This window comes from Trachemys scripta, chromosome 11, assembly GCF_013100865.1.
Source record: "Trachemys scripta elegans isolate TJP31775 chromosome 11, CAS_Tse_1.0, whole genome shotgun sequence".
Classification (NCBI taxonomy): domain Eukaryota; kingdom Metazoa; phylum Chordata; order Testudines; family Emydidae; genus Trachemys; species Trachemys scripta.
Genome location: NC_048308.1, coordinates 73,562,012 through 73,577,179, shown reverse-complemented (window position 1 = coordinate 73,577,179; position 15,168 = coordinate 73,562,012). Strand labels below are relative to the sequence as shown.

The window sequence follows — 15,168 nt, the reverse complement described above, 5'->3', positions numbered from 1 at the left end:
ACAGTGGTTTAAATCGTTTCTGTAGTTAGTTGTTCTAGTTAGATAAGTAGTGAGAGGATTGTTTGATTCCTCTTTCCCCTTGGGGAGACTTATTCTTTTCCTTGGCTCGCCAGGTTTCAAATGTTGCCTCTCCTGCCAAGAGGCTATCCCTGTAAACAATGGCCACTCTGAGTGTGCCCATTACTTGGGGGAGTCCCACATCTCCCAGAAGTGCAACTTTTGCCTAGCCCTCAAGTCCAGGGCAAAGAAAAGTGGAGATTAAACTCAGACTGCTAATCACAGACCAACTTCTGAGCCAAGTCAGGACACTCCCCCCAGTACATCTGTCTCTGGACAGATCCAGGGCTAAGTTGACAGAGGCTTCCCCTAAGATAGGGTAACTTTGGATGTCTCAGGGAAGGCTTCCAAAAAGAGGAGCACGGAGTGTCACTTTAAGGTGCCATCTTCAAAAAAGACTAGGACCTTGGCGAGATCTACAGTCTCCAAAGCCTCAACTTCTCGACTCAATACCATTGAGTCAAAGGACTCCTCCTCTGGTACCAGCGGGGCTGTAAAGTCCCAGAACATGAATGAGACACGTGGCTCTGACAGGACCGAAGTACCTTCTAGCAGCAAAGAGGGCAAGTATAGACATTTGGGACTGGCACCATCGAGTTCAACCCAGCCATCAGTACCTATGCATTCAGCCAGCTGTCAGTACCCAGCATGTAGTGTCCTTGGCACCAAGCAAGCAATGGCACCAGACACCATCAGTGTCTACTTCAGTACACCCACCAGCAGTGGGTGTTGGCTTCGGTGACTGTGGTATTGGCTACTGCGTCAGTACCAATCCCCTATTCAGTACCACAGGAGTTCAGATATGCTAAGGATTTCTCTAGAACGGATGACCCAGAGTCCCTGCTCCCCATGGGTACAGAGTGTTTCTCTGTACTGAGGCCCCAATCTCTGGTCTACCACTATCGGGTACCACAGTACTCTACCATTTTGCTCCTCTTTTTTCTCCTGAGGGCATTCTGCACCAAAAAATTAAAAATTCTGAGCACAATATTTTTAAATTCTGCAAAATTCTGAAAGTTTTGTGTGTCAATAAATAAATGCAGAGCCTCCAGCATGGCAGTGGGGAGCACATACCACTTGCTGCATGAATGTTGGAGATTACCCTGCAGCTTCCCCAGTGTTCCCACCCCCTACCTGGGGACACGGACTCAGCGGTGAGGCTGCACCAGACCCTGACAGAGCACAAGGCCTGGGCCTACACCAGAAACACCCTGCGGCAGGCAGGCTCAACCGGGCAGAAAGGGGAGGGGATCAATGTGGGGGGATTCAGGTGTGGGGTGAGAGGAATCTGTGTGGGACAATCTGGGTGCAGGCAGCTCAGTGGGGGGTCTAAGTGTTGCGGGATCTGGATGCACAAAGGCTCATTTGGGGGGAGGGGCGTTTCCAGGTGCAGGGGCAATGGGACTCTGCAGAGGCTTCCAGGTGAAAGTGGTTGGGGCTCAGTGGAGGGGTCTGAGTGTGGGGGCCTCGGCGGGGGAGTGGGGCTTGGTGAGGTGGGGGTTTGGATGCAGCTAATTGAGTGGTGCATGACTGCTCTTGCAGCTTCTCTTTACTTCCCTGTCAGAAAGTCATTTTTCTGCAGTGAAGCAAAGAAATCTGCAGGGGACATAAATTCTGTGCATGCGCAGTAGCACACAATTCCCCCAGGAGTATCCTTTGGATAAGATGGAGGTGGATGAAAGAGACTTCCAGTTGGTCTCCTTTATTTCTGATCTGGTTTCTCCAACATATCCTTTCAGGAACCCATTCTCTGAAATCATAGGGAAAATCATAATAATTATCAAGAGTGGTGGAATCAACCCTGCATTCCACCCTCTCTCCCGTATTCTCTCCCCTCCCCCGCCCCAATGGCCATACTGGGACCCCTGGGCTGCCTATTGACAACAATTTGCCAGACCACTGATACCATATTATCTGGAGACTAGAGTTGTACGGCACTCTCCTCCCTGCAGGCAGAAATGTTTGAGGAGCAGGAGGCCAGGGAGGGTAAGGACGCGACCTCTCAAGCACCTATTTCGTCCTCATTTCTGGGTGAAGCTGTATTGCCTCTGCCATCTTCCATGGCTGGTAATTTTCAGCCATTTCAAGACCTCATAAAGAGGGTAGCTGACACTCTTCAGACTCCACATGAAGGAGTCCAGGACTCACAACACAAACTGTTGGATATCCTGCAGTCAGCAACACCCGCCAGGATGTCACTGCCCATTAGCGAGACGCTACTAGATCTAGCTACAACAGTGTGGCAGACACCTGCCACTATTCCGCCCATGTGTGAACCCAGCACAAGGAACCATAGGGTACATGCGCAGGCCAAACAAACGCTACTAACTGAAAATCTCCGGTCAAAGGCTTGAGAGGTGCATGTGCAGCACCCACAGAGAGAGAGATCTCTCTGCACAAGGTTAGTAACCTCCTCTGTTCAGATTGAGGGTGGGGCAGAAAGACCATCACAGTACAACTCCCGGTTACCCAAAAGACAAAAATTAGAGAGGCTCACCTGAGGCTTGCTCAGTGTCTCATTTTAAAGATCACCTTTCAAATTGGCCTTGTGCCCCTTCCCTCAGCTTTACAATGAATACAGATGATCTGAGGTTTTTCTGTTTTTGCATCTGCTTCAGAAATTTCAGTAGTGTCAAGTCTGGTCGTCCCTGGTTTTGTAGGCGGTCTCAAGGATGTTGAGTGTGAGCTCTGTAATAACCTTAATTGAAGGAATGAGGGTATTGTCTTTAGCTAAATGGCTTCCTCTCTCCAAAATGTTAACATCTATTTAACATGAGTAATTAAAAAAAAAATTTAACAATCTAAAAAATACCATTGGGAATCCAAAGGGCTCTGAGGAGCACTTTCAGGGAAGGGAAAACAACAATTTTGTAGTCAGTGAAAACTGATGTGATTATTCAGCAGGGTCACAGATAGGAACATATTTGACAAATTTTTTGTCAAAATACACTGTTTTCTTGAAAAGTATCTATTTCAATGAAGTTTTACTTGGGAAGGTTTCTGAGGTTAAGGGTTCAGTCTCCAGTGAGTGGAAACCCCTGAATTGAAAACTTAACCTTCTTGATCTGGAAAACAGATGGTTCGATGCTGTTCCATTTTGCAAAAACGTTCAAAAGGTTTGGGGTTTGTTCCAATATGGAATAAGAACAGATTTCAAAATCTTGAAATTTGTCACAAAATGCAGTTGGCAATCTCCAGCAAGCTGTACTCAGTGCGCGCACACAACTGAATGCATTTCTCCAAAAGTCAATACTGGCTTCAGTTTATCTTCCCAGTGGGAGATTGCCCATTTGGTTAGAGAACTAATGGTTTTACTTCCTCATCTCCCCACAATGACAGGACCCATACTAAAGAATTACACCAGCATTTAAATAGGAACACACATTACAGGGTGCAAACACTAGATAGATAAGTAGAGAGAAAAGATCACAGGGCTTCCTTCCGTATTAAAATGTTACTACCACCACCACCTAGATCTTACATGGTGCGTTTCATCTGTAGATCTCATTGCACTTTACAAATAGAGGTCAATATAATTATCCCTGTTTTACAGATGGGGAAACTGAGGCACGGGGTGAAGCAACTTGCCCCAGGTCACCCAGCCAGTGACAGAACCAGGAACCGAGCCCAGGTCTCCTGAGTCCCGGTCAAGGGCTGTATCCACTAGACCACACTAGTAAAAGGTTTTTGGTCTGTGGTAGATGAAGTACTGTAAATAATATCAATTAGAGCCCAGCTTCAGTTGGTCTCCTTACTGATATGGCTACCATGGTTAAACTTACCACACACTTTCTTCCCTGACAGAATTGCACAGAGCTTCTTTGTTGAATGTATTGCCATTGAGGTATTCTCAGTGTCGTTGCTGGTTTGATATTTTACTTTGTTTTTCAGACCTCCGGATTTGGGTGGGCCACCCCCTGGAAAAGCAGTGTTGTCTATGAATTGTTTGAGTTACAGCGTGATTAGAGTGGATACAGAAGAAAAATTGTCAGTACTCACTGTACAGGATGTTGGTCAGGTTATGCCTGGAGGTAGGATGATTATACTTCATGTATATTTAATAGAAGTCCACTGAATTTCTGTTGATGTTGCTGTGTATTTTGGCTTGATCAAATAAGTAGACCTCTATTCTGGATGAAAATGGCTTTACACCTGTACAGCCCACTGCCTTAGCAAGTGTGCTTTAATTCTTGAAAGCAAATTTGAAGAACAGTCTGAAAGTATCTATTAAATATTAAAAATTTGAGTACATGAGGGAACTATTTTAATCTGATCTTAGTTTGGAATGGGAGGAGGTGTTGCTTTTGGTTCATTCTTGCACTGGACCACATTATTGGTAGAATTAAGGTGTAACAAACTACTGTGTATTTCTTAAGTGGAGCTACTTAATGGTTGAATGGCATAACAAAAATATAATACAGGAAAAAAATTAAGATATGCCGTGTATTCTAACTGCTGTTTTGTCTTATCCTACCAGTTCTTTCTTCTGCCAATTGAGGATGATATTATTGTTCCTCTTGTACTGTCCTTATTTTGGCAGTTGGTTTAAAGCATATTTGCAAGTAGCTAAAATTATTTGTGGCTTAAGCAAAAGTTTGACTGGCTTAATGAATGGACTATTTAAAAACTGCAGTCATGGATATTCATCATGTCCAACAAACCTTCAGTGTCTAGGGCAAATAGCTCTGTACTTCGCTTCAAATCATTTGGAAGACTGGAGTATCATGATAGGAACATGTAGTCTAAGTGTGGAATTTGCTGAGCTCTGCAGTCCAGTTTTCTGAATGGGTAAATCTCTCTATCGTGGTGGCAGATAAACCGTTTAACAGGTTGTTTTAAACCTCTCCCAAGCTCTTGTCCTTCTGAGAACTGAGACATTTGATTCTCAAAGTAGTATAGGTTTTTTTAAAAATTGTCTTTAAAAATGAGCTCTCTGATACTTTGTCTTTGACAGTGTTCCTGAATAAAAGGGAAAATAAGTGGATATTTGAGCGATATGGCCTTTGAGTTCCTCACAGTACTGAGTTCTGCCTTGCCTGATCTAGTTAAATATAGGTGCAGGTGTGAATATCTGCAGAATCCAAAGGAAAAATCTGTTTCAGAAGAGAAAGAAAGTAGATAGCCTACTAAGTTTGACAGATCCAGACTCTAGAATCATGGAAATGTGAGGCTGGAAGGGACCTCCAGAGTCATTTAGTCCACCCTCTGCACTGCAACAGGACCAAGTAAACCTAGACCATCCCTGACAGGTGTTTGTGTAACCTTATACATTTCCAGTGATGGGGATTCCAGAACCTTCCTTGGAAGCCTATTCCAGTTTTTAACTAACCTTATTGTTAGAAAGTTTTTTCCTAATATCTAACCTAAATCTCCCTTTGTGCACATTAAGCTGATTACTTCTTGTCCTACCATCAGTGGACATGGAAAACAATTGATCCCTGTCCCCTTTATAACAGGCCTCAATGTATTTGAAGATGCTTATCATCCTCCCTCAGTCTTCTTTTCTCAAGACTGAATATGACCAGTTTTTAACCTTTTCTCATAGGTCAGGTTTTCTAAACATTTGATCATTTTTGTTGCTGTACTCTGGACTTTCTCCAATTTGTTAACATCTTTGTTCAAGTTTGGCACTCCGAACTGGACACAGTACTCCACCTGAGGCCTCACTAGTGCCAAGGAAAGCAGGACAATTGCCTTTTATCTTACATACAACATTCCTTTTAACACAACCCAGAATATTAGCCTTTTTCGCAACTGCACCATGTTGACTCATTCAATTTATGATCCACGATCACCCCCCAGATCCTGTTCAGCAGTACGACCACCTAGCCAGTTATTCCCTATTTTGTAGTTGTTCACAGGGCCGGCTCCAGGTATCTGGGGCGCCACATGCTAAGGGGCGGCATTCGGTCCATTCTTGGGGCGGCACACTTCAGGTGTGGGGTTTTTTTGTTTGTTTGTTTTTGCTTGGGGCAGCAAAAATGGTAGAGCCGGCCCTGGTTGTTCATTTGCTTTTTCCTTCCTAAGTGCAGTGCTTTGCACTTCTCTTTATTGAATTTCATCTTGTTGATTTCAGACCAATTCTCCAATTTGTCAAGGGTATTTTGAATTCTAATCCTGTCCTCCAGAGTGCTAGCAACCCCTTCTAGCTTGGTGTTATCTGCAGATTTTATAAGCATACTCTCCACTCCCATTACCCATGTCCTTAATGAAAATACTGAATTGTATGAAGGGAAGGGGGTCTTTGTCCGTTCCTTCAGAGTTCTGTATGGCATCCAATATCCATAACGAATTGCACATCAGACAAGGGCTGAACTGATTGTCCCATTTACTCCATATGTCAAATAGAATCATAGCAGAATCATAGATTAGGGTTGGAAGAGACCTCAGGAGGTCATCTACTCCAAACCCCTGCTCAGAGCAGGACCAACTCCAACTAAATCATCCCAGCCAGGGCTTTGTCAAGCTGGGCCTTAAAAACCTCTAAGGATGGAGATTCCACCACCTCCCTAGGTAACCCATTCCAGTGCTTCACCATCCTCTTAGTGAAATAGTTTTTTCTAATGTCCAACCTAGACCTTCCCCACTGCAACTTGAGACCATTACTCCTTGTTCTGTCATCTGCCACCACTGAGAACAGCCAAGCTCCATCCTCTTTGGAACCTCCCTTCAGGCAGTTGAAAGCTGCTATCAAATCCCCCCTCACTCTTGTCTTCTGCAGACTAAATAATCCCAGTTCCCTCAGCCTCTCCTCATAAGTCATGTGCCCCACCCCCTTAATCATTTTCGTTGCCCTCCGCTGGACTCTCTCCAATTTGTCCACATCCTTTTTGTAGTGGGGGCCCAAAACTGGACACAGTACTCCAGATGTGGCCTCACCAGTGCCGAACAGAGGGGAATAATCACTTCCCTTGATCTGCTGACAATGCTCCTACTAATGCAGCCCAATATGCCGTTAGCCTTCTTGGCAACAAGGGCACACTGTTGACTCATATCCAGCTTCCCGTCCACTGTAATCCCCAGGTCCTTTTCTGCAGAACTGCCGCTTAGCCAGTCGGTCCCCAGCCTGTAGCAGTACATGGGATTCTTCCGTCCTAAATGCAGGTCTCTGCACTTTTGCTTGTTGAACCTCATCAGATTTCTTTTGGCCCAATCCTCTAATTTGTCTAGGTCACTCTGGACCCTATCCCTACCGTCCAGCATATTTACCTCCTTCCCCCCTCCCCCAGCTTAGTGTCATCTGCGAACTTGCTGAAGGTGCAATCTATCCCATCATCCAGATCATTAATAGCAAGTCTGGATGTTTAAGAAGCAGTGGACTGGGTAGAATGGATATATATGAAGTCTCAGCCAAGTTCCAGCCAAAAACTAATTTTGTCTTATCACTCCAACATGAGAAATTACTCTGTTCAGTCTTAATGCTAAAATGTCCTAATTTAGAAGGGATCTGGGCCTATTACTGATGCAGTCTTCTGTCTTGTCAGACGGAGGTATTAAAGATTAATTTATTTGAGCAACTCCTATATTCCCATTGACTCAAGTATAGACAATGTCATAGAAGGACAAGGCATATTTCAGCATACATCTATTTAATAGCATTTGAATAGCTGCATCAGAAAATTATGTAGCTTATTTGTCTGTGCAAAGAGTTTACTTTTCAGGTGCTTAGTGTATTGAACAAACAAATGCAAAAGGTTATTGGAATGTCCTCTGATAGTGATTAGCCTATTTGAGAGCTTTAGGGGAGGTTGGTTTTATGAGCTTTTTGAAGTTAATTGAATTTGATATCTACATATTTAATTGTTCCATCTTGCCATCTACCATGCATCTGTCACTGTCATTTTGTCCTCAAGTGACCTATGTTGGCTATTGTATTGTACTAATGTGTGTGTATCACTGTCTTCTACTGGTTAGAATCAGACCTGCTCACTTGTTTGGTGGTCTTGCTTTTTAGTTGAGGTGTGGTGACTCTGTGAGACTTAACGTCACTGACAATAGAATTGTCCTCTCGCTCCACAGAGAGAGGCATGCGTTTTTGGAAGGTAATCAAGGCTATTGCTCATGTCACGCATGCAGGTTAGCTGAAGACTGTGGTGTCTGTGTGTGGCCATGGGTCATTGCACTGTGTATCTAATTCTCAGCTCTCTCACCTGCATCACTGTTAAGGAAAGTATTGTAGACAGCTTTTGAATTAATTGAAGAACTTTTTTTGCTGCAGTATAGTAAAGCACTAATTCTCAGTTTGAATGTCTGCTTAACAGCCTTGTATTTGGAACTCATCAAGATTATGAATCTGAAAATGGGTTTATGCATAGCTGAGCCTGAAGCTAATGGTTCGTACGTCTGTGTAACTTAAAAACTGCCAATTTTCTAGTCCACGCCCGCAGGGCTAGAAAAGAGAGGTGTACATCCAGCCTAGCAACTGGTGAGCTCTCACTATAGTAGTTCAAACTTTCTGTCCTATGTCAAAGCTTTGGTTGCAGTATTACCTTATTGGGGTTGCTAGATGCTATCATATAAACAGATCCAAAGTTCCTATTCATTGATCATGATAATCATTCTGGTGGACAATTTAAAATGAGGATGGAGACTAGTGGGTAACTGACACATTCATCTTTCACACTCAGTTTCATTATTATTAATTAAGGTCTCCTAGTTCAGATACAGGCCGGCAAGGACAAAGGTCAAAGGCCCCCTGAAGATGGACATTTCCTGAGTTGCCACCAAAGGTTTTAGTTTCTGTCTGCACCAGGCCAGGCTTGGCAGCTGAGTTATACAAATTCAATGCGGGAGGGAATGTTCCTGTTTCTATTCAGTGACCTCTCTCAGCACTTAGTTGAACAATGGTAGAAGCAAGTGCTGCCTAAGCCCCTCAAGACTCCTGTTCAAAGACTGAATTGGAAAATTGTGACAGATTGTAAGAGAAGCTGTGCACAGGCTTGCCTGCCCAAGCTAGCTGGAATGCAGCTAGTGTGATTAACAAAAGCAGTGAAGGCAGCGCCGCGTGGGTGTCAGCGCAGTCCTTGGGTACGTACCTGGCTTGCTAGCCCATGCTTTGCTGTCTTCATTGCTGCTGTTACCTGTGCTAGACCATTCACAGCTGTTGCTGTGTGGACAAACCCATCGTTTGTCCTGGTTCTTGCCACGTCCCTTCCCATCTAGACAGCAGCCTGTTCTGGGGCCAAGAGTGTCCAGAGCCCATGTGTCCGTAAGAAACGCTGTGAGTAGCTCCAAGGGTTGTGACCCCCACCGCCCACACAAAGGGTTTCACAGGGCGCTCCGAGCGAGGTGTAATGGGGCCGGATGGGGACTTGGGTTAAGGAATTGGCTTCCCATTTCAAATTTTCAGAAGCCCAGAAAAGAATCCATACATCCAGATGGGTGCTGCTGCCCCACCCCTGGCCTGGGCCTGGTTAACACTCCCCTCAGGGCCACACGCTGGCTCAGATAGATGCAGCTTGAAGCACCTTTCACACACTGATTACAGAGATCCCAAAGCAATGGAGAACTGGAGCCTGTGCAAGTGGAGAAAAGGGCACAGCAAGCCTGCGCTATCGAGGGGGCGGGACTCAGCTCAGCCTGGGGACTGGAGTGATGCCCCAGGGAGAAAGGGCCCTGCAAGGAATGACACTTCCTCCTGGAGCCTGCAGCAGCAGCCAACACTAACCGTGCTTCCACATTGGAGTGGGAGGGAGGGAAGAACAGAAGTACCTTCCAGGGGTGCTAGCCCTGTGGAGGAAGGGTCGTCAGTCACTAATGGCTGCTGCAGGGGGTGGGTGAACAACAGAGGGCATGTGGGGATAGGGGAGAGGAGGTTCTGCAGCAGTAACAGATGCAAGCACATGGAGCTAATGATGGAAGCAATTTCAATTTACTTATCCCAACATCACTTCTGGTTACGAGCATCCAGCTTTGGAAACCAACAAGCCAGCAGAAGGATATAGAAATACTCTTGTGTTTTTGCTCCTTTTTTCAACAGAGAGCTCGTTAGCCCACTTGAAGAGACAGCAGCCCTGCCCACATCCTGGCCCTAGTTTGGATAACACAGGATGGGGTGAGGGTAGGGTTCCAGCTGCTCTACTGACCCACCTAGGCCATCCTATCCTGGTCTTCGTTCCCCTGCATCTGAGGTGGTGAGGTGAGCTGGCTAGCTCCATTATCATCATCGTCATGACCCCCACGCAAGTGGAGAGTTCTCTTGTACTGCCCCATCCCAGACATGGTCACATAGTGGCTGTTCCAGGGATTGGGAAATCAGAATAATCCCAGCAGGCTGGCACAGGCAGAGAAGCCTGTATGGATAGTTGTATCTTGAGACCCCCTGGGTGGCCTCAGAGCAGGGGTAGGCAACCTATGGCACACGTGCCAAAGGCGGCACGCGAGCTGATTTTTAGTGGCACTCACACTGCCCTGGTCCTGGCCACCAGTCTGGGGAGCTCTGCATTTTAATTTAATTTTAAATGAAGCTTCTTAAACATTTTAAAAACCTTATTTACTTTACATACAACAATAGTTTAGTTATATAATATAGACTTACAGAAAGACACCTTCTAAAAACGTTAAAATGCATTACTGACACGCAAAACCTTAAATTAGAGTGAATAAATGAAGACTCGGCACACCACTTCTGAAAGGTTGCCGACCCCTGCCTCAGAGGAAATTAGTCACTGATTGCTGCAAAAAAGGCCAATGTGAGCTGTGATTTTCAAACAAGTGTCCTGGAGCAGGAAGGAGGTAATCTCTGTAGAGAACTTTAATGAGACCACACAGGAAATTCACATTGAGTTCTGTGGCCCTCAATACCAGAATGGTGTAGAAAATTGGAGAGACATCATAGGAGAGCAACAAGAATGAGGCAGTAGAGGGGATGATTTATGAGGAAGTATTAAAACAACTAAACATAGATCGTTTATCTAAGGAATGGAAAATATCAACAAACTCTAAAGGAAAGATTATTTAGGGTGGTACCAAGTAATGTAGCATGAAGTAATGGAAGTTGGTGAAGAAAAGGAAATTTTAGGCAGCATGTCAAGGGAGTTCTGTTAGATTACGAAAGAACATCTCAACAGCTGTGGGAAGCTTGGCATGCTTGGAAAGAAGACTAGACAAAGTACTAGAAAATTCATTGGACCAATCCTAAACTGGCAGTGGGAATAAAAGAGGCCTAATAGTTTTTTGTTTCCATTTCTAATTTGTGTGTGTCACATATTTAATTTAAGGAATTAATGTCTCTAAATATGATATGTGCAACAGTAAATCAAAAGGAATTATTAATTTGTAATTGGTATTATCTAAATGTGTCATCTTTAATACTATATAAATCCTCATTCACCTAACCAACTGCCCTGGATTATAGTATTTTGGCCTTCGTGTTCAAAAGCACATGCTAAGAGGTTGTGGTATTATGTAGTAAGGCCTAGAACATACTGGGGAGGGGAGGGGGATTAGACATTTGAAAGTTTGTAGTTTTCATATCTAGAGCATACATAAATCAGAGATTGCATTACTCAGATTATCAAAATGCTTTTAAAATTTCTATAACAAAACCCTCCTTTTTGACATTTTTTATATGTAATGTTTCTGGTTTAGCTGCTCAATATTGAAATTCAATTAATCATGTTACTTTGTTCAGCAGCAAGCCAATTTCTGTCTACCAGTTTACCAAAATATACATAGATGATAATACCATTGCATTCTTGCTCTACCGCTTTAGCCAATGTGTGTGTTGTGAAGGTGGATGGAACTCCTTATCTATGTAAAACTGATGAAGTTGGTGAAATATGTGTGAATTCTGGTGCAACTGGGACAGCATACTATGGTCTCCTTGGAATCACCAAGAATGTGTTTGAGGTTTGTGTCTTTCTATAACTTTTATGCCCTTTATAACCTTCGATAAAAAGATGTTTTTATTATTTCAGTTAGTGAGGAGATAGGCAGAATTATGTATCAGTTTCTTTTTGCAGGTGTGACTAGGGAGGAGAGGGGGATGCTGAGATTGCTCAATTGGGGCAAACGGCAAAGAGTGGGGCAGACAATCCCCAAAACTGGTGGTTATTCTAATATTTAGATTCAGCAAGCCAGCAACAAAACAGCTTCTACAATACCTTACAGGCTACACAGAGGTCAGAAATACAGTTCCCTTAAAGAGGGCCGGCTCTGGCTTTCTGGCCGCCCTAAGCAAAAAAAAAAAAAAAACACCTGCGGCATGGCCGGAGCCAGGGTGCAGGGGGACTCCCTGCCCTGCAGATGTGCCCCAGCTAGCGGGGGGAGGGAGAGGGAGCAGGGGAGAGAGAGAAGGGGGGCGGCCAGCGTTTCAGTGGGTGCTGCCACTCAGCCCCTGCCGGGAGGGCTCCTCACCGCTCCGGTCGGCTGGGAGGGAAGGATGCGGGCTGCCCTGCCAGGCTTGCTGCAGGGCGCTCCCATCCTCCACGCCGCTGCCCCCTACAGGGCGGCTGGAGCAGAACAACAACAACAACAACAAAAAAGCAGCCGTGCTGTCCTAGGATTGGGCGGAATGCTGCCTCCTACAAGCTGCCGCCCCAAGCACCAGCTTGCTCGGCTGGTGTCTGGAGCCGGCCCTGTCCTTAAAGCAACCTAGCCTTGAGCTCCCACTCAGCCAAGTCAAATATGATGACTGAAAATCCTTTTCATCGCATAAAACGTTCTACCAATCCCAGAGGACTGGACACAAGACTAAAATTTCTCTAAAAAAAGGAGAGAGAGTATTGGTGAAAAGATCATTATACATACAGATACAAAGAGAGTTCTTAGGTCAGTTTCATAGCAGAGATGGTGAGTTTTAGAGTCACCAAGAGTCCTTTCCAGAATCCGTTCATTAGGTTCTAGTCCAATGCCCAATGTCAGGGTGATCCAGAATGGAACTGGAGACCTCAGTCTTGCAACTCAAACTTCCCCTGATGAAGCTAAAGCAGATCTGAGATGACAGAATCAGGGCCCAAGAGTTTTTATAGATCCCTGGCAGGCTTTTGTCAGCCTCTTGATAGCAGGTTTTCCTTGGGTAAAGAATAGTGTCTTTGAAGTAACCTCCTATTTCCTAAGCACCACTGGTAATTAGCTACATGGATTAACATAAGGCAATTGCTTATCTCCCACCATTTACAGGTAGTTTAATATATACTTCAAAGAGAAATGAAGACAGTGATATCACTACATTCACAGTTCATTTAAATGTTAACATCTCCTTTTGATCTCTGCATTAACAGAATGCAGTGATAGACCGGAACTGTTGGGTTACATTGTCAGCCTCTAACAACATCTATGTAGACACACAAAACACACAAACGTTATCTACTAATATGTCTCTAAAGGTTGAATCTGAGTCAGTTAGCCTGCAAGTTGTGTAACCCTTTCTGGACCTGTGTCACAGCAGGTATGCTCATATTCATTTTAACAGCATCTGTTTTAATTAATTAAATAAAAGCCATGGCAAAATACACCTCTCTTCATCCACTCTAATAACACATCAGAACTGAAACTTGTTTTTCCTTTAACCAAATTATGAAATAGCATTAGCAGTCAATCATCTATTTTTATAGTCAGGATTCTAGTATCATGCTCATATTAGCATCCTGTACATAATCAGTGTATGATCATCTCACCTCTGTGTCAACACAGCAGTAGTGTGTAAAGTTACATTAAGACATTTCAGGGATATTATTGCATAAAGTCAGGTGATTGTTCGTGTAGATCTGATACCACATCGTCATACCCTACATGCATACTAGTATTGTTCAGATATTGCCACATTGCTTAAGTAAGTCTTCCTAGTGTATGGAAAACCATACACACGTTTTTTATAAAAAAGGTTATTTTGATTACTTCCTGTAATCCTTAGAACACTGAATAATCTGCAACTGGATAATACATGAAACTGTGTTCCTTAGGGCTTGGAGGCAGTTTGAATAAAGGATGAAATAAGAACAACAGTCAGCCTCGCTGCATTTAGTGCTAAACGCAAAACCCACCACTTTCCCAAGCTTTACTGCAGCAGTATCTGAATCTAATTTTTTCACACATACAGGCCTATTCCCAAAAAAGCAAAAACAAAAAGTAGTGTCTTACGTATCCTGGCCAGCAAGGAAGGAAGTGACCATTGTTGTCCTCTTTTACTTTTGGGAGGCACTCAGACACTGCTGTTGCAGACACCAATATAAGATGATGGATGGAATGCTATCATGGGATCAGGGAGGGTTTTCTGTTTCAAAAACGATGCGTCAGGACTCTTGAATACAAGGAGTCCTGACCATCTTCCTCACTGCTGGAAACCTCTTCTAGCCAGCCTCCCAGCTCCCAATACTGACCCAGGTTATGTTTCTGGAGGGCGTTCTCGCTGCGGGTTTCCAACATCAGGATGTCCAGCCACGTAGCAGTGAGGAGGCAGGCAGGCCGGGTGGGGTAGTCCTCACAAACAGTAAGGAAACCAGAAGAGGCAACACAAGAGGGGTTATTAGTGAAACTTACCTGGTTAAAACACAATCTCTGGTTCTCAGGTTTGGGTTATGTTCCAGCTCTGACACAGACTTGCTATGTGACCTTGGGCAAGTCACTCAGCTCCAGTTGTGCCTGTTCTCCCCCTCTGTAATAGGGATTATACTTGCCTACCTCACCGCATGAGTTATAGCCACGTCAGCCAGGAGGACAGGAAATGCTCTGGCTAGTTCATTCTTTGTTTAATCAGAAAAGATTTTCACTGAAACAGAAGGTGAATACATTTTAGCTTCACAGTACTAGTTAAACAGTGAAGTACCTGTGGTGTGTATCTGAATACTTTATCTTCTGTATTCTGTCAGACCATTCCAGTGACAGCAGCAGGGGTGCCTGTTTCAGATCAACCCTTCACAAGAACAGGATTGCTTGGCTTTATTGGACCTGTAAGTATGAATGGACAAAACTGTTCCAAATGCCCACGAGGTGAATCCACTCTTGAATTAACAGACTAAGCAGTCTGATAGGAAGTAGATAGGAGGATTTAGGAAAACAGAACAGGAATACTGAAATATAATCTTGTGTGACAATCTGCAGATCAAATGAAACTAAGAGCTGGTCCACACTAACCCCCCAGTTCGAACTAAGATATGCAACTTCAGCTAC

At 44.3% G+C, this 15,168-nt stretch overlaps 1 protein-coding gene across 5 annotated transcripts in view; it reads left to right on the top strand.

Moving 5' to 3' along the window:
• The window catches only part of DIP2A (disco interacting protein 2 homolog A), a 191,809-nt gene that overhangs the window by 139,262 nt on the left and 37,379 nt on the right, over positions 1-15,168 (top strand). For all 5 annotated transcript variants that reach the window (XR_004647764.1, XM_034786563.1, XM_034786564.1 and 2 more), the window contains 3 exons: positions 3,949-4,088; positions 11,771-11,907; positions 14,868-14,948. Coding sequence is in view for 4 of the 5 variants with exons in the window: in XM_034786563.1 (XP_034642454.1) it covers positions 3,949-4,088; positions 11,771-11,907; positions 14,868-14,948 (358 nt within the window). In the remaining variant the exon portion in view is untranslated. The remainder of the gene's footprint in view (positions 1-3,948; positions 4,089-11,770; positions 11,908-14,867; positions 14,949-15,168) is intronic.